Genomic DNA, 18,105 nt, shown 5'->3' on the forward strand with positions numbered 1-18,105 from the left:
AGAGCTGGACGTTTACTGACTGAGCCACCTAGGTGCCCCCAGTTATCATACTTCTGAACATCCATCTATCATTCAAAAATAATCCTAAGGCCGAAGATGCTTTATGTACCTAGGTGTTTATCAAATGTTATTTATAATAGTTAAAAACTAGAAATCTAAAACATCCATATAGGGGAATGATTGAGTAAAGTAGTATATTTCCACATGACATTCTATTCTACGTCATGAGTAATAGTATTCCATATTATGACATGGAAAATAAATAAATATATCCCACACTGTGTGAAATACTAGAAATTGTTCCATTTTCTTTGTCAGTCAATGCTTTCTACAGGTCAGTAGTTATTGCTTCTTTATACCCCTTCCACCTTGGCCATGATGAAAAGACACCAGTTGCTACTGTTCCTAGTTGGCATTGGAGAAGCCATGGGGGGAAGAAGTTTCTAGAGAGTGGAAGAAGCAGAAAAGAACTGGAGATAATGAGACACATTAAGGGAAAATGTATTAGGAACTATTAAAGTGCTATGAAAATACAACTTAATAGTTATTATTATTATTATAGTCTATGAATAATGAGGTGCTTTAGCCATGAGAAAAAATTCAGATCATGCTTGTCTTGATGACCACAGAACTCAGAAGATGTTCTGAAACTGAGGAAAATAAGTCCTCAGTGTATTAGAATGTTTTATTTAGGTATGTATGTATGTAATGTTTTATTTATTTTTGAGAGAGAGAGAGAGAGAGGAGGGGCAGAGAAAGAGGGAGACACAGGCTCCAGGTTCTGAGCTGTCAGCACAGAACCCGACGTAGGGCTCGAACTCACAAACCATGAGATCATGACCTGAGCTGAAGCCTGATGCTTAACTGACTGAGCCACCCAGGTGCCCCTTGAATGTTTTAAAATAGAATTGGATAGAGACATCTTAGGTCATCATGATCACTCTTGTATTCCGGACTTTCTTTCTAACTTTAAGTGCTATTTGAATTTTTGCCAGAGACAACTTGAGGAATGTTCTGAGCCTATTTTGGAATTTTATTTATAAAACAGACTCAATTGCACTAGGAATAGTGTCCCAGGGTAGCCACTGAATGAATGGATGCTCCACACAGCTTTGTATAAATTACCCCTGAGCCATCTAGAATGGCGAGGGCACTATGATGAGGGTCACCCAATTTATCCTTTAAGAGACAAAACCACCCCTTCCCAGTCTTCTGGTATTTGAAATGCACCCTTAGCATGTAAGCTGAAAGAGGCACAGGGGCAGGGATGTCCAGCCCCATCTCGTATATGGGACATAAGCAAGTGAGAGTGAAAGCACAGATTGAGATAAATCCCTTGAGCCAAAATCCAAGCATAGGCCTATTTAAAAGTAGATCAGAGTTTTGAAGGCAAAGGTTTTACTTCCCCAAATGCAGAAAATTAATTGCTAGAAGTGCTGAATGTTAAAAGGGAAATTCAAAGACCAAAGGTGTCTCAGTAATAGGATTATGAAAAGGAGCATTTTCCTTTTCATAGTGCAGCAGTACCACAGTAAGCAAAGGTACTAGAGTCTACCAGACGTTCATGATCCAATGCTAAATTAACCTCTCTGGCCTCCACGGCCACATCTAAAAAATGGAGGGAAATGCCATCTCTGGTCGTAACTGCATTAGTACATAGGACTCTCTGCCAACTCACCATGAATTCAAAGAGAAATAAATGTCCTTGCTTCCTCCACAGTTACGAAGGAATTAATGTAGAGTTTAGTTAAGCTAAGAGTTAATACGGAGCAGAATAAATGCAAATAAGCTATCAATGGGGATCATTTAAGTGAAATATAACCATGTAAATGGGCTTCTTGTCTTACTTGAAGGCCCTATTTTATGTGGGTGAGAAGGAACAAAATAAAATTTTTTGAATTTTCAGACGGAACCACTATTTTTCTTGGCTGTTATTTTCCTTCTCTAAATTTTCATAGCCATGGCAGGCAAATACAATCAATGCTTGCATTTTATTAAATGAAATTACAGTTACATAAAACAAAACAGACTATTAAATTGCTTTCCTTTCCTAACCTTCAATCTTATAAGTAGCCTTTAAATAGGTCAAGTTCACTTTTTCTTGAGTTATTTGTTTAGGGAAGTTGAATAAGGTTCACATATGATTTGCCTGACTTTTACTCAGCTTTCCCATATGCTAGAAACAAGAACATTTCCACCTAAAAGGGGAAGAGAATCAGTGATGACTTTTCCAGCATTTATTAGTTTGGTTGCCTGGATAATGGCTCTCGGAAGAAATCCACAATCCTAATCTCCAGAACCCGTGAAGGTGCTACTTTACGTGGCAAAAAGGATTTTGAAATACGGGGATTATCCCAGATTATCCAGTTGGGCCCAGAGTAATCACAAGGGTCCTTGTAAGAGATAATGGGAGAATCAGAGTTAGAAGAGGGTATAAGGGAGCAGAGACTAGAGGGACATGAAGCAAGGAATGTGGACAGCCTCTAAAGCTGGAAAAGGCAAGGAATAGATTCTTCTCTAGAGCTTCTAGGAGGAACACACTCCTGCTGACACTGTCACTTTAGTCTAGAAGACCAATTTCCAGACTTCTGACCTCCAGAACTGCAAGAAAATACATCCATCTTAAGCCACTAAATTTGTGGTAATTTGTTTCAGCAGGAAAAAGAAACGAATGCAACTAAGGAATCTGAACTATGCCCTCTTCCTTAGTGAGTTGCTAGTCCAGATAAGTGAATGCTAAAAATTCAGAGCTGTAGAAACTGTTTGCCTGATAGATGCTGCACTTACAAGCTGAGCAAAATTACCCTCATCATCAGGGTCCTCTTCATCTCCATAAACATATTGCTTTGATAACTCTTACCTTATTCATGGATATTAGCTTGCTTAATGACCAAACCAGCTTTTTGTAAGGCCGATGTATTCACAGGAAATTCGCCATTCCAGAACAAACCATGATCTCCCCAAATGATTTAACCACAGAGTCTAGCAATAGGAAGGCAACATCCCTGGGTAAAAAACACTACCATTGACCTCTAGTAGGGCAATGACGTGCAGCTGGCAGCAGGGGTTATTCACCTGCAGGGGTTTTGAGAACTCACATACTCAGCCCCCTGACCTTTGTGGATAGTCTGAGCAAGACGAAGAGTATGGAGTCTCATGTGAAGAATCTTCCAGAGAGGAAGCTTTCCAGAGTTGCCAAGAATGAAACTCGGAAATAGAATCCCAGTTGGGGGGCCTGGGTGGCTCAGTCAGTTGTGTCCAACTTTGGCTCAGGTCATGATCTCGCAGTTCATGAGTTTGAGCCCCGCATCCGGCTCTACGCTGACAGTGTAGAGCGTAGTAGGTTCCCAAGTGAACCTGCTTGGGATTCTCTCTCTCTCCTTCTCTCTCTGCCCCTCCTGCATGTTCTCACTCTCTTTCTCTCAAAATAAATAAATAAACTAAAAAAAATCACAATCAAATTTATTCATAAGCTTAAGAGTAGTCAGGATAAGCAACCAGTTCCAGAACCAACTCAGAAACTGAATGACCAACAAAACTCTGCTCTGGGCTATATCTCCTTCTCAGCTGTGTGTGTTCCCTAGGAACATTATTTAATTTCTGTAAAGTTCAATTTTCCTTGTCTGAAAAATGAATATAATAACATTTCCCTTATACCTCATAAGGCTGTGAGGATTAGGTGAAATAAAATACGCCAAGGGATTAGCACACAAGTTAATAAATGCAAGCCTGATAAATGGTTGCTCTAAAGTTAATTTTTATTCTTTGAATTTCCCAAGTTGTGCTTCTCCACTGTGCTCTCATGTATACATGTCTGCCTTAGTCTCTATTAGGGGCGCCTGGGTGGCTCAGTCGGTTAAGCATCTGACTTCGGCTCAGGTCATGATCTCAGGGTTCATGAGTTTGAGCCCCTCATCGGGCTCTCTGCTGTCAGCACAGAGTCTGCTTCGGATCCTCTGTCTCCCCCACTCTCTGCTCCTCCCTCACTTGCATGCTCTGTCTCTCTCAAAATAAATAAATAAAGTTAAAAAAAAAGAATTATAGACAATGAGAAAGTACAACCCTCAAAGACAGAAAGCCAGTCTCATTCATTGTTTTACCCTTAGCATTTAGCACAGTGCTTTGCGAGTATTGGGCTCTCGCATTTTTTTAAGCTTTTTTTTTTTTTAATGTTTGTGTATTTTTAAGAGAGAGAGAGGTAGAGAGAGAAGGAGACACAGAATCTGAAGCAGGCACCAGTCTCTGAGCATCAGCACAGAGCCCAACCCAGAGGCTTGAACTCACAAACTGTGAGATCGTGACCTGAGCTGAAGTTGGACGCTTAACCAACTGAGCCACCCAGGCACCCCTGGGCTCTCACATTTTAAATAAATGTTTATGAACTGATCTTAGCTATGAGTTAGGAAATATCTGAGATGCCAGTTATATGATTATAGGATTTTTCCATCTGTGACCCACTAGGTGGTGAAATAAATTGAGTCACACCAGCATTTTTTCTTTTTTGAAGAAGAGGAATAGTGTAGAAAAGACCAGAGTACAAAACATACAGTTAGGTTAAGTATTGTTACAGGAAACTGGTTTGTTTGGGATTCTACCTGGTTGTAATGTAAGTACATTTCTCATTATGAGTGAGGGTTAAAAAAGAAAAAAAGCATAAACATTCTGACTCTTTCACCTTGCCAACATTTGGTATTTTCTGCCTTTTTCATTGTAGCTATTCCAATATGTATATAGTGGTGAGGCACTGTGGTTCTCATTTGCATTTCCCTGATGATTAGTGATGCGGAGCACCTTTTCACTGTATCTCAGCTCACTGTATATCCTCTTTATAACCACTTTAGAGAATTTTTTGGCAGTACCTACTGAAACTGAACATGCATTTCCTATTACCCAGCAATTCTACTTCTATGTATTTACCCAACAGCAGTATGTACATATGTTCACCAAAAGACATGCCCAGGAATGTTCACAGCAACCCTATTCATAATAGCCCCAAACCAGAAATTGCCCAAATGCTCATTAACAAGAGAATGGATAAATAAAATTGATTTATTTACACACCATAGACTCCTATACAGAAGCAAGAATGAATGAACTACAACTATACACAACAATGTGAAGAATCCCACAAACAGAAGATGGAATGAAAAAAGCTAGATATGAAAGAGTACACAGTGGATAATTTCACTGACACAAGGTTCAAAGCCAGGCAGAACGGGTCTCTGGTGTTAAAAGTGAGGGTAACAGTTATTCTTGGGTCACGAGGCCTCTAGGGGGGCTGGCTATGTCTTCTCTCTCCATCTGAGTGCCTGTTAACATGGATAGACTCAGTTTGTGACATTAATCAAACTATAAACATATGATTTACTCCTTTTTAAAATTATTTCTGAATTTACCTGAAGTCTAAATATACATCTAAATATAAAGTTCAGAAAAAATTATAAATATGTATTTTTATAAGCGTGGATGACACTGATAGAGAGCAAGAATCCCTGATGTGCTCACTCTCATTACCATCAAGGGGTCATCTAACCTCTGCTTGAACAACTTTAGGGTTGGGAGTCTATTTACGACCCAGGTAGGTCACTTGTTAGAAGGTTTTTTCCTTACACTAAATCACAACTTGCCTCCTCGCAACATGTTCTCTCCTCCTAAGGGATTCCAAATCCATCTAACCCCACTCACTACCAGCAAACGCTCTTCAAATATTTGAAGAAAGCTACCATATCCACCTCATCCTCCCTGACCGTCTTCACCTCCCCGACTAAAAGAGCCCTAGGTCCTTCCATCCCACCTCGAGGCATGGTTTTCAGTCTCCTGGTATCTTCTAATTGCACTCCTTTTATCTAGTCATACCCACATGAGAGCACCATCCTGCAGGAAAGCCTAAGAAGAGAAGCAAAGAGCAAAAAGTGGAATCCCTACTTGCAAATCTAGATAGCATATGCCCACCAACACGCCCTAAGGTTCCATTTCTCTAAAACTCATACTGTCGAACTATTGAAGAATCAGCTGAAATCCCCTAGATCTTTCTCCCAAGTCCTATAAGGCTCCCAGTTTACCTTCCATGTTTGTTCAGTCTGCTTTCTCCTAGGAGTCAGAACACTAATTTGGCCTCATTCCAGTCTCCAAAGCTAAATCCTGGAGGTGGAGCAGTGTCTGTTATGGCAACACCTCTGGAATACAGCCTCCCCATCCACCCTCTCACTGACAAACAAAAATTAAGTCTCTGTCCCAACTCATTATCTTTCATCCTTGAGCAAGCTCTGTTGGAAAGTACATTTAGGGGAAGGACTAGGGGACGGGGAAAACACAATTGCACTGGGCATCTCCACAATGTGACCTAAAAGACAGGCTGTCACCCTCGTCTCCACAAAGCCTGGGCAATGAAAGGCACCCTGGTCTCTTCCTTCTTTCTTCTCCCCAAGTCACACCAACTGGAGACTCTGGAGATGAATACTGCTGGGCTTTGCTCACCCAGAGCTTTGCCTTTGTGTCCCTAGTGGAGGATGAGGTTGAGAAGGAAAACGTGGCAGGGTGAGAAGGAATCTGATCTTTTTCAAGGTATCTGAAATCAAAGCTATCTCTAAAGAAAAACTTAACGCAAATCCCTCTCTGTGGAACAGGGAAAAGACAGAGAACCATTTCTGCAAAAACTTCCAGGTAGCCCCGCTGGGTATTTTGCAGGTCAAGACTAGGTGGAAGGGGGAGATTCATTAAGCAACGCAAAGACCTGAGAGAGAACACGTGCAGAAGGATCAAGAGACGTGGGAATTAGGCATTTTAAAAAAGAGAGAGAGATGTCAAAGGCCCCTACGGGAGGGGGACTTCTCCTTAAGGGCGCGCGGGGCGTTGGGGGAGGGGGGCACCATATCCAGAATGCGGGGAGAAAGCAGCGGCTCACCTACCTCGTCCACGTCTGGTCCATTTTCCAGGCGCTTCCCTCACTCTCAGGGCGCTCCTCACCCGGGAGGGGAAGCAGCCTGGGACAACGCGAACCCCAGCCCCCGAATCTCCAGTGCAAAGAGCAGCAGCTTTTCCCTCCCCAGCTCCTCCTTTCCGCGTCGGCGAAGGGAGGGCGCTGCTCGCTCCCTGCTCCTTCAGAAACCCCTGCCGCGGCCGCACCTCCAGCTAACGGTGCGTCGGGAACAGGGGAGGGACCGTTACGGTAGGAAGCGGGACGTGGAGCGGAGCGGCGCCCGGAGCCGTCGGCAGAGCTGGGGCCGGCGGCGGCCCGGCGCGGCGCGCGCTCGCTCGCTCGCTCCCAGGCTGAGACGCGACTGGCTGGCACGAGCGGCTCCGCACCGGCTGAGCTGTCAACCGCGAGGGGGGGCGGGGCTCCCGCAGCCGGCGTGCGGGGGCGGGGCCGGCCCAGGTGGTGCGCCGCCCCGCCCCGCCCCGCTGCGACTGCCGGAGGGGCGGAGGGCTCAGGGGGCGCGGCACCAAGCCCTTCTGTCCCTCCCCCATCCCACGGAGGGGCGCTGTGAAAAAGACCGACCGACGCTCGGGAGAATTCCGAGAGAACGTCCTCTTGCGTACGTGCGCACCACCCCACCCGCGGGGTGAGTCCGGAGCCAGAGCTGGAGTCTGGGAAGGTTTGAGGTGCCGTCCTGGCTGAACGCAGGTGCGCACACTAGACGCTCAGAGGACATGATGTGATTTTCCTAGAGATCTGACATGTCAGTCTCCCCATCAGTCTGCGGACAGGAACTTCCTCAGACAGGGAACCATCCTGACGAAACCTTGCAGCCTTATTTGCTGCCTCCAACGCATTCATCTCCGGATTTTATAATATTCTACCTCTTCAGCTTTCAGTTTCTCAAGCACGGAGGCGACTGGGCTCTACCACTAGCTCCAAAGGGGAAGAGGGTTCCTGAACTTCCCAGAACACGAGACAAGCTTCAAGACAGTAGCCAATGGGACCTTGATTCTCCTCCTTAACCGTTCTAAGATCATGGAAAAGGGCCCTTCGGTGATGGCACTGCCTGAGACTTTGTACTATCTATTTATGTAATGAGGTTTAAACAAGTCAGACATGCTATAATTAAAGGGCTTACAGCCCCGAAGCTCCTTTTTAGCTCTAAATAAAACCTTTTTATTAAGTGACATAATCGCCGTTATTCTTAGCACTACCAATGACCTTTTTTTTTATTTGCAGAAAGCTTTTATGTAGTAATGTTGATTTAGTTATATTTATTTCACAGATAATACAGTTGAGACCCAAAAAAGCTCAAAGTCTCTGCTAAGGCAGGTCTTTTCCATGGAGTGGCCCCAGACACTTACTCTCTGAATTTTTGGAAATATGGCCAAAGAGAGGTCTCTACAACGAATTGATTGTCTACAATGAATTGATTCTAGGAGTTTACTCAGGAAGGGTCCTGGCATGTCTGGGAATTGGTGAGACTGTGCAGAGCCTGTATTCTTGGGGCAAACTGTCATCCTGCCTCCTATGTTTTGGATTAGTTCCCTTAATTATCAGCACAGAATAGGGGTTGGGAGGGCAGGATAACAGTAAGACATCTGAGGGTTTAGAGGAACCATCTAAAAAGGCCCCTGACCTAGAATCCCCTAACCCCAACACTTAACTTGGACCTAAGGCCACACCTGCTCCTGAGCTTAGAATGCTTCCAGGAAACATTTTAAGGCCTAGCTTGACCAGCGACAAGACTTACAGGCCACCTGTCCTGAAAAGAATCTCCTGCTGCAAACAAACCAAACACAAAAGGATGAGGAGAGTCAGATTTCCATCCTCCATAGCAAAGTTGGGGCTATATTTAGTTTTGTCTCAAGTCAAATTATGGGCTACTGAGTTTGGAGAGGAACTGTATCTACAGCAAGACATATGCTGCATTCAGGAAGTGACAGCATTAACTAGATGAATGGTGGAGTCTCAGAAGTGAGGCGAGAAAATATGCTAGTTTAATTTTTAAAGACTGGGCTTACAAAGTTCACAACGCATGCATGGTCAAACAGTTGAAAAATACAAAACAAGTATGTAGAAAATAAACTACCCATAATACCCAGAGATAATCAATGTTAAACATTTGTTGGAATTTCTTTCTAGGCTTCCCCCCACCCCAGGCTTTTTAAAATTATCTTTTAATTCAAATTACTGACTCTCTCTTACATACCCAGGAGCATATTCTTGAAAAGAGAGGTTTCATTGGTTTTTTTTAGGATTACATTTATTGCCAGAAGAACAAAGTTTTTGTGTTAGATTGTAAGCAAAAAGTATTCACCCACATAACCACTCTGCCAACACAACTGTTTAAATTTCTCTACATTCCCTCTAGTCATTATCTGCACATATTACGTATCTATTTCTATAGCTTTAATCACAGCCTAGATGTAAGTTTATGTCCCACTTTTCTCACTTGTTAGATATTGTCCATGTTGCTAGAGACTGTTTATATATTTATTATTCTAATGATTATATAATATAATGTCAATAGAACTATAGTTTGCTTAATAATTTTCTGTTACAGCATAGTTATGCTGTTTCTAATATTAGACTCTTGTAAACAATGCCTGAATGGAATTTTTATGCCTCCATTATTTCATTCTTTTGAATTATTTCCCTAGGATAACTTCTTAAGGCATAAGAATGTTAGGATAAAAGCACTTTCTAGGGTTGCCTGGCTGGCACAGTCAGCAGAGTTTTTTTTTTTTTTTTTTTTTTAATTTTTTTTCAGTGTTTATGTATTTTTGAGAGAGAGAGACAGAATGCGAGTGGTGGAGGGGGCAGAGAAAGAGGGAGACAGAATCTGAAGCAGGCTCCAGGCTCTGAGCTGTCAGCACAGAGCCCGACAAAGGGCTCTAACTCACGAACTTCGAAACCATGAACTGAGGAGAAGTCGGACGCTTAACCAACTGAGCCATCCAGGCACCCGAAGAGCTTTTAACTCTTGATCTTGGAATTGTAAGTTTGTGCCCCACGTTGGGTTGTAGAGATTACTTTACAAAAAAAATCTTTAAAAAAGAAAAAGGAATTTCTAATTTTATCATCTTACAGTTCCTGAACAACACTAGGATTTATCATTTTAATTGTTCTCTTTAATAGATAAGACATTATTGGGACACCTGGGTGGCTCAGTAGGTTAAACATCCAACTTCAGTTCAGGTCATGATCTTGCAGTCCGTTTGTTTGAGCCCCGCATGGGGATCTGTGCTGCCAGCTCAGAGCCTGGAGTCTGCTTCAGAGTCTGTGTCTCCCTCTCTCTCTGCCCCTCCCCTGCTCATACTCTGTCTCACTCTGTCTCTTAAAAATAAACATCATAAAATTTTTTTAAAAATAAACAAATAGATAAGACATTATTTAACAGTTATATTTTAGGTATGTATCTATGGCTATTTTTTATGTTTTTTATAATATTTAATTATTTAGAGAGAATGTGTGTGAGCAGGGGAGGGGCAGAGAGAGAGGGAGAGAGAGAATTCCAAGCAGGCTCTACACTTTCAGTGCAGAGCCAGATCTGGGGCTCAAACCCATGAATTGTGAGATCATGACCTGAGCAGAGACCAAGAGTTGGAGGCTTAACTGACCGAGCCACCCAGGCACTCCTATGCCTATCTATTTAGATAATATATAAATAATTAAACGTCATCTCATTTTACCTTATATTTCTTTACTTTATATTTTATGTTCACCTGAGTCCTCACAGAGACAGGGAGGTGCCTCACTGAGCCCACCATCTGGCAGTGCCAGGCACGTGAATGAGGCAGTCTCGGACCCTCGAGGTCAGTCCCATCATCTACTGGGCCTAACTGAGCAGCACCAGCTGTGGTTCTGTGGAGTGTAAGTATGGCTGAATGCAGGCAGGCTCATCAGGTGACCCACCTCCAAATAGCCATAGGCCCTAACTGACCAGTGGGCTACTTACAACCGGGCACAGCTACCAAAAAAGGGAAAATTCTATATATCACCATAATGCCTTATCTTCCCCCACTCCCCAACCCCTCCCCCCCCCCACGGGCCCCCAAAGCCTCACAGCAGGCAGCCTCTCCTCTGCTGTCCTGCCAGTCACTCCCTTGTGCTGCATTCAGTACATTTCTATGTCTTTTGTTCTGCCTCAGGTGAACTCTTCCACCTCCTGGCTTCCACCTGATTTCATTGCCCTACATTTGGGGGTTCCATCCAATTGGGAGACACCTCATTTAGGCACCACAGGAACTGCTGGAGAGACTGGACAATGAAGAAAATATTATTAGGTGCTAAAAAAAAAAAATGCCCTGTGTTATGTCATGACAGAAATAAATAAATAAATAAGTTTATTTATATATTAAGGTGTATTTATTTATTTTTGAGAGAGAGAGAGGGAGGGGCAGAGAGAGACGAGAGAGAAATCCCAAGCAGGACCCGCACTGTCAGTGCTGAGCCCGACTCGGGACTCGAACCTATGAACCATGAGATCATGACCTCAGCCAAAATCAAGACTCAGACAGTTCACTGACTGAGCCAACTAGGTGCCCCTGTCGTGGCAGAAATTTAGTAAAACCATTACCAGTTGAGAATGTGGAAAATAGACAATATTCCTAATGAATGGGTAGGTCTGGCAAAGGAAATTTTTAGATAGAATTTCAAGTGATAACTGGTTTCTTTTAACCACATATGACAAGGTATGGATAGAAAAAGGTGGGTTAAAAAAAAAAAAAGAACCATGCCCTTTGTAAGCAGAATTTAGAGGAAATATAAAGAACCAGGACTTACTAGGCTCAAAAGTCAAACTGCCTGTCATTTCAATCTCTCTAGACAGCAAAAGCTTTCAAATTAAAAAGTAGTTTCAGGGCAAAAATCAAATCCAAGATATGACTGTTAGACTCGTGGTTCATACCTCAAAAGATTTAAGGTGGTGCCTCATATAACATTTCAATTTAACAAAAAGGCCTATAAGAATCTTGAGGGTGGGGGACCCTGGCTCAGTCGGCTGAGTGTCTGACTTCAGCTCAGGTCATGATCTCTTGGGGGTTCGTGAATTTGAGCCCTGTATCAGGCTTGCTGCTCTCAGCACAGAGCTTGCTTCAGACCCTCCGTCCCCTTGCTCTGTGTCCCTGTCTCCTCATGCTCTCTTTCAAAAATGAATAAACATAAAAAAAAAAAAAAGAATCTTGAGGGTGTGCCTCAAGCTTGTAAGAATTTTAAGGGCCCATTCTCCCTCGGCAGCTTCGTAGGTAGCCCAAGGAAAAGAAGAGCTTGCTTTGGAATGAAATGTGGGTATAGCTTTTATCTAGAGGAGTTGGTTATAATTAGCACAAAAGATGCACTCAAAGTTTTTAAGTGAATTGTACCAGCACAGCCTGAAAGGGATTAGGACAGTACATAATGAAAAGATGCCTTTGGACCCTCAAGCTGTCAAAGAGAGCGAGCAAGCTGAGAAAGTTACCCAACTGCAAAAAAGGACCATTTCTTACAGAAAAAGAATGGTTCAAAGAATTGGAAGCAAGAGCCCAGAGGGCAGACCAAGAGGTCTTCAGATCAACAGGAATGGAACTCAAGCAGCTATATACCCCAGGAACCTCATCTTCACCTGAACTTGATTTGTATGGTAAAATTTTGGACTTTTGAGCTGATACAGTAAATGTTATGCAATTTTGGGGGGATTTGGAAGGGAGGGACTTATGCATGTGGCAACACTTGTGGCCAAAGGATGCAGGAATGTGGTGGAGTAAAGATGGCTGAAAATCCTTTGCTACTTTTCCCGTTAAGAAATGGGGTCTAGGGGCACCTGGGTGGCTCAGTCAGTTGTGCCACCGACTTCGGCTCAGGTCATGATCTCACCGTTCATGAGTTCGAGCCCCACATTGGGCTCTCTGCTGTCAGCCTGTCAGCACAGAGCCTGCTTTGGATCTTCTGTCCCCCTCTCTCTGCCCCTCCCCTACTTGCGCTCTCCCAAAAATAAGTAAAGATTTTTTAAAAAGAGGTGGGGTCTAATTCTCCTCCCCTTGAATCTGGGATGGTTTTAGTGAATTGTTTGACCAATAGAATGTGGTGCTAGGTCATAAGTGCTGAGGTTGGGTAATAGGAGGTCTTGCAGCCTCTGCCTGAACCTCTTGTTATTCTAAGCTGCCGTAAACCAAGTCTGACTACCTTGGTGGAGCCACCATGTAGTGAGGCTCTGAGACCACATGTGAAACATCATCCAGCAGCCCCCAAGAAGGCATCGGGCATCAGGCATCAGGCATCACTCACATCCCATACCTGATGTCAGTGAAGTTGTTCTGGGACCTTCAGAGAGACCTGGTCGATGCCACATGGTATAGCTGAGACTTGTTCAAATTCCTCACCCACGAAATCAAAAGATCTAATAAAACGGCTGTTGTTTCAAGCCACAAAGTTTTGAAATACACTGCTATGCAGAAATAGATGACTGGAACAATGCCTTAAAATGTGCATAATAATCCTGATACATTATTCACTCATTCATTCAAAAATCACTGAGAACCACTGTGCGTCAGGTACTATTCTGCATACTAGGGGCATAGCAGTAAAAAAAACAAACAAGACCCTGTTTTCATGGAGTTTACAGTCTACTGGTATAGACAGACAATAAAGAAAGCAGTATCTCCAATATGCCAGATGCTGATAGGTGTGACGAGGAGAAACCAAGCTGTGTTAAGAGAGCATCCCAGCAAGGCAACCTTCTTTTATAAATGAGGAAATGGCGCCTCAGAGAGACTGACAGGTGGGTAAGAAGCAGGTTCCCAGGTATAAGAAAATTGGAGCTTTCATGTGGTGAAAAACTGTCCAACTGAGTTCGTAAATTCAGATCTGTTATCTGTATTGGGAGTGAAACAGAGCAACCTAAGTGGGCAGAACTGAAGCTTGGATGGATGTGCCTGGTTTCCCAGACCATGCAAGTAACCCGGAGAGAAGAGGGTGTATGTATATGAATTGCAAGAACTGCCCTTCTGGAGTGGGGCAGGGGCCAGGGGATGTGTGAGTCTAGGACCATACATGGTCGGCAAAGTGGCAGCTGTGCCTCAGAGCAACAGAGATCAGTACTAGGAGCGGTTTATGAGAGCCTGGGAAACAACCCTTGGGATTAGCAGAAATACTTGTGTGGGGTCCGGGGGAATTTGTGAAAGACTCCATTTCCTAAAGGAACAGGTGGGAGTTCAGAGGTAGCTAATGTTCATGGGACTTCATTTATTCCCACGAGCTGATTAAATTCAGGCAATTTGATTACTCTAGTTCGTTCAATTCAACATTAGTTCAACAAACATGTACTGAGCATATGCTAGGCATGGTGCTATGTTTTTAAAATCCAGTGAGGGAAATTAGTCAGGCATTCATCAAACAATAATACAGATCAGATTGTGTGAAGTGCTGCAATAATGGTACGAAGAGAAATTTAAAGGAGGGGGTGAATGGGGCATGTGGTGGCTCACTTGTTAAGCGTCTGCCTCTTGATTTTGGCTCAGGTCACGATCTCACCATTTGTGGAATCAAGCCCCCTGTCAAGCCCTATGTCAAGCCCTGCCTTGGGCTCTGTGCTGACAGCACGGAGCCTGCTTGGGATTCTCTCTCCCCCCCCCTCTCTCTCTGCCCCTCAAATATAAATAAATAAACTTAAAAAAAAAAGATAAAGAAGGGGGTGATTAATTAAATTCAACTAGAGAAGGTTTCATAAGGAAGGTAGCATCTGAGTAGAGTCCTGAAGGATGATAGTCATACAGAACTTTGTCATGTATTAGGACTGCAAAATACAGTGCTTTTATTTAAAAATTTCAATTTTCCCTGGTAGAAGGAAAAATGTTCCCAATCTTCTCTGAATGACTATTTAGAGTCCCATTCATCTGGAAGAGCCTCATAGCATTGCCAGTGTCACTGACGGGCATTACAACAGAGTAGTTTTGATTACTGGCTCTAGAATCAGAGAGATTTAAAAATCTCCCCTCCCCCACCAATTTCCAGCCCTGTGATTTTGACAAGTTAAACTTTAGGAAGCTTTAGCTTCCTCATCCGTAAAATAAGGTGAAATATAATAACTACCTAATAGGGTAGTTGTGAGACCAAGAGGAGATAATATATGAAAAGTGTTTAATTCATTGCTCAGCACATTTTAAGCATTCAATAAATCATAACTATTTTTTTATTAATGTTTGCATACCAGGCAGGATTCCAACCCTGTATAGAAGTTGTGAATTTTAATTTCAGTACCGCTCCAAACTGCACTCTAGGGCTATGCTAGCGACCCAGATTTTCCATTTCCTAGCTCTCTGATTTATCATATGAGACCAAATTACTGGCAAAGAAGCTGAATAAACTGGTTTTCCTCACTTTCTGGCTGAGGTTTTAGTGGGGGAGAAAAGTGGGTATTTCCTCCATCTTGTTTTCCTCCTTTTGTCTCCCACCCTCCTCCCCCTTTCTTGAGGAGTGTGTGTGTGTGTGTGTGTGTGTGTGTGTGTGTGTGTTTATTCAGACCCATCTCCTTCACTAACTAGCCCTGTCTGTCAGCTGTAACGAAAACCACAAGGAAAGAAATTATGACCAAGCCTTCAGACAGCTGGTGGTAATTTACTCATACAATCCCCCTCATTCTCTCAACACCCACTATTTATGTGTATCTGATGCTGGGGGAGGGGGAATCATGCAAGAAATGTGGTATGCAAATTTCTAGGAAGAGGGTTGGAACAGTGTGGAGAGACTTGTGTGAATCACATGGATAACTCTCCTTGCTTTGAACATAGATATTGGGTCTTAAAATTTAAAGGGACTGATGTGAGTGTTAATAAATAAATTTCTGGAACCAGAAACAACACTAGAATAAATTTACAAACAGTTTCCAAGGCATTCATGACAATTGCACCATTACTAAAGCTTGAGTCATTTTCCAGGAAATGGACAAGCACTTCCAGTCCAAGGCCAAGGAGCACGTATCAGGCAATCCAGACCGCTTTCAAGCCCCATAGAGATAACAATGAAGCACAGCACCTGGTCTGGTTTGGAGCTTGGGTTACATTCTGAATTAGAAAACATATTACTTAGAAGAAGGCAGCCATGGGGCGCCTGGGTGGCTCAGTTGGTTTAATCTCACAGTTTGTGAGTTTGAGCCCAGTGTCAGGCTCTATGCTGACAGCTGAGAACCTGGAGCCTGCTTCAGATTCTGTGTCTCCCTCTCTCCCTGCGCCTCCCCCGCATGTGCTCAGTCTCTCTCTCTTTCTCTCAAAAGTATAAATAAACATTAAGAGGAAAAAAGAAGACAGACATTCAGCTATGGTCTCTGCCTTTGTTTCCTGTATCATGCCACCTACTAGTCTGTCCTCAGACCGACCAAGATGGATTTCTCTGGATTTAAAATTCTGGCAGATACTGACAATCCCTGGTGTACTGTTTGCCCCATAGATTGGACCTAAGGATATATAGATATTATACATAAAGTTTTAAAAATCCAGTGTTCTGCTTCATAGATATATGTATATATTTTTATATATACATAGATGTACATATTTATTTAGAATGTAAATTTGTTTTTAAAACATTGCATTTTGAAAAAAATGTAAAAATTTTAAACACACCAAAAACCTGCAAAATAGTACACTGAAGTCCTATAAAATCCTTCAGTTGATTTACGAATCCCTGTTAACATTTTGTCACATTTGTTTTTGTCTCTCTCTCTACACCCCCTCCCCCACCCCACACACAATTATTGATGAACCATTTGAAAGTAAGATGCAGACTCTTCACTTCTATATTTCAGTGTCCATCTCCTAAGAGTAATTGAAATTATGAAATTATTGTCATTATGTGAAAGTATATATCATGTCTCCCAGGCCTGCTTTTATCACTATTAAACAAAATCTGAAGTATTTGCATTGAATTACTCAACTAATATCAGGAGGTATCTGCGGTAGATCTTTGGCTCAAATCTGCACAACTAATGAGGCTTATCAAATTAATCACCCCAGGACAAAGGTAAATATACAACAAAGATAAATTCACTCTTCTACACTTAGAATTACTGGAAGCCAATTTCTTGTCAGTTTAGAACAGCTGTTTTGTCCTGTCTTCCATCTGGCAAGGATTCATACATTTTGACATAGAGCCTCAGAAAGCCTCACACAATCAAGAAAAAATTTTAATGAGAAAAATTCCTCATGCATATATTCACTTTTGTCTTAATTTCTATTTTAGCATAGAAGAAGCCAAAATGCTGAGCTGTGGAGTTCAATATCAAACATCTGGCAATCCTAGACAAAAAATTAGCATACTGCAACAGTCTTTCACCCTTGTAAAGTTCAAGTGAGTATAGACGCTGTAAGAGTTTACGAGCCCATTCTAGATCACAACAGTTTAGGAAAATAAAAAACACACTCAACATTAACCACTATGATTAATTTCACCTAAAATAATCTTTTAATTAGATAAAAGTATCTCCATTTTAGGTTAGGTCTGTGATATAACAAGAGGTACAGAAATAGTAGTTGACTCTAAATCAGAACTTGTGATATACAGAAAGAATTATTGCATCCTATACTTGCTGGCCTTGGTAAGTTCTCAGGAGATGGAGGGAAAAATCAAAGCCAGATGATCCCGGTGCCGATGGACTGGTTCAAGCTTTTGATTCAGCTGTGAAGGTGTTCAGAGCTGGACCTCAAGTAAGGAGAGAGGGGCCAAAGATTCAGTAATCAAGATATCAAATGATATCTTAGCGCAATATTTCCAAAAAACAAAATTAGTGCAGAAAAATCCATGGTGAACAAAATATCAAAATTTTATTTTTTTTATTATTTTCTTAAAGTTTATTTATTTTTGAGAGAGACAGAGTGTGAATGGGGGAGGGGCAGAGAGAGAGGGAGACACAATCTGAAGCAGGCTCCAGGCTCCGAGCTGTCAGCACAGAGTCCAATGCGGGGCTCGAACTCACGAACTGTGAGATCATGACCTGAGCCAAAGTCGGACGCTTAACCGACTGAGCCACCCAGGCACCCCAAAATACCAAAATTTTAAACAAAGGCAGGATCTGCCCCTGTGTTTGCAAGATCTTGAGAGTGAATGCCTTACTTGCCCTCTGGTTAGAGCCCTGGTTTTTCATCCCAGATGATGTGGCAAGAGCCCAACCTTTCGATGCCTCTTCACTGGTAATCTCAAGTGCTAGGTTCTGCTGA

General features: G+C 42.5%; 1 protein-coding gene across 3 annotated transcripts in view; it reads right to left on the minus strand.

The window, feature by feature from the left end:
• LOC125913264 (myomegalin-like) overlaps positions 1-18,105 on the minus strand; it is a 215,325-nt gene that overhangs the window by 179,687 nt on the left and 17,533 nt on the right. For 2 of the 3 annotated variants that reach the window (XM_049618361.1, XM_049618360.1), the window contains exon 1: positions 6,909-7,299. The exons of the other annotated variant lie outside the window; for it this stretch is intronic. In XM_049618361.1, coding sequence (XP_049474318.1) covers positions 6,909-6,928 — 20 coding nt within the window. In that variant the 5' untranslated portion in view covers positions 6,929-7,299. Of the gene's footprint in view, positions 1-6,908; positions 7,300-18,105 lie in introns of those variants that run through there. 3 annotated transcript variants of the gene reach the window in all.

The sequence above is a fragment of the Panthera uncia genome (assembly GCF_023721935.1).
Source record: "Panthera uncia isolate 11264 chromosome C1 unlocalized genomic scaffold, Puncia_PCG_1.0 HiC_scaffold_4, whole genome shotgun sequence".
Classification (NCBI taxonomy): Eukaryota; Metazoa; Chordata; class Mammalia; order Carnivora; family Felidae; genus Panthera; species Panthera uncia.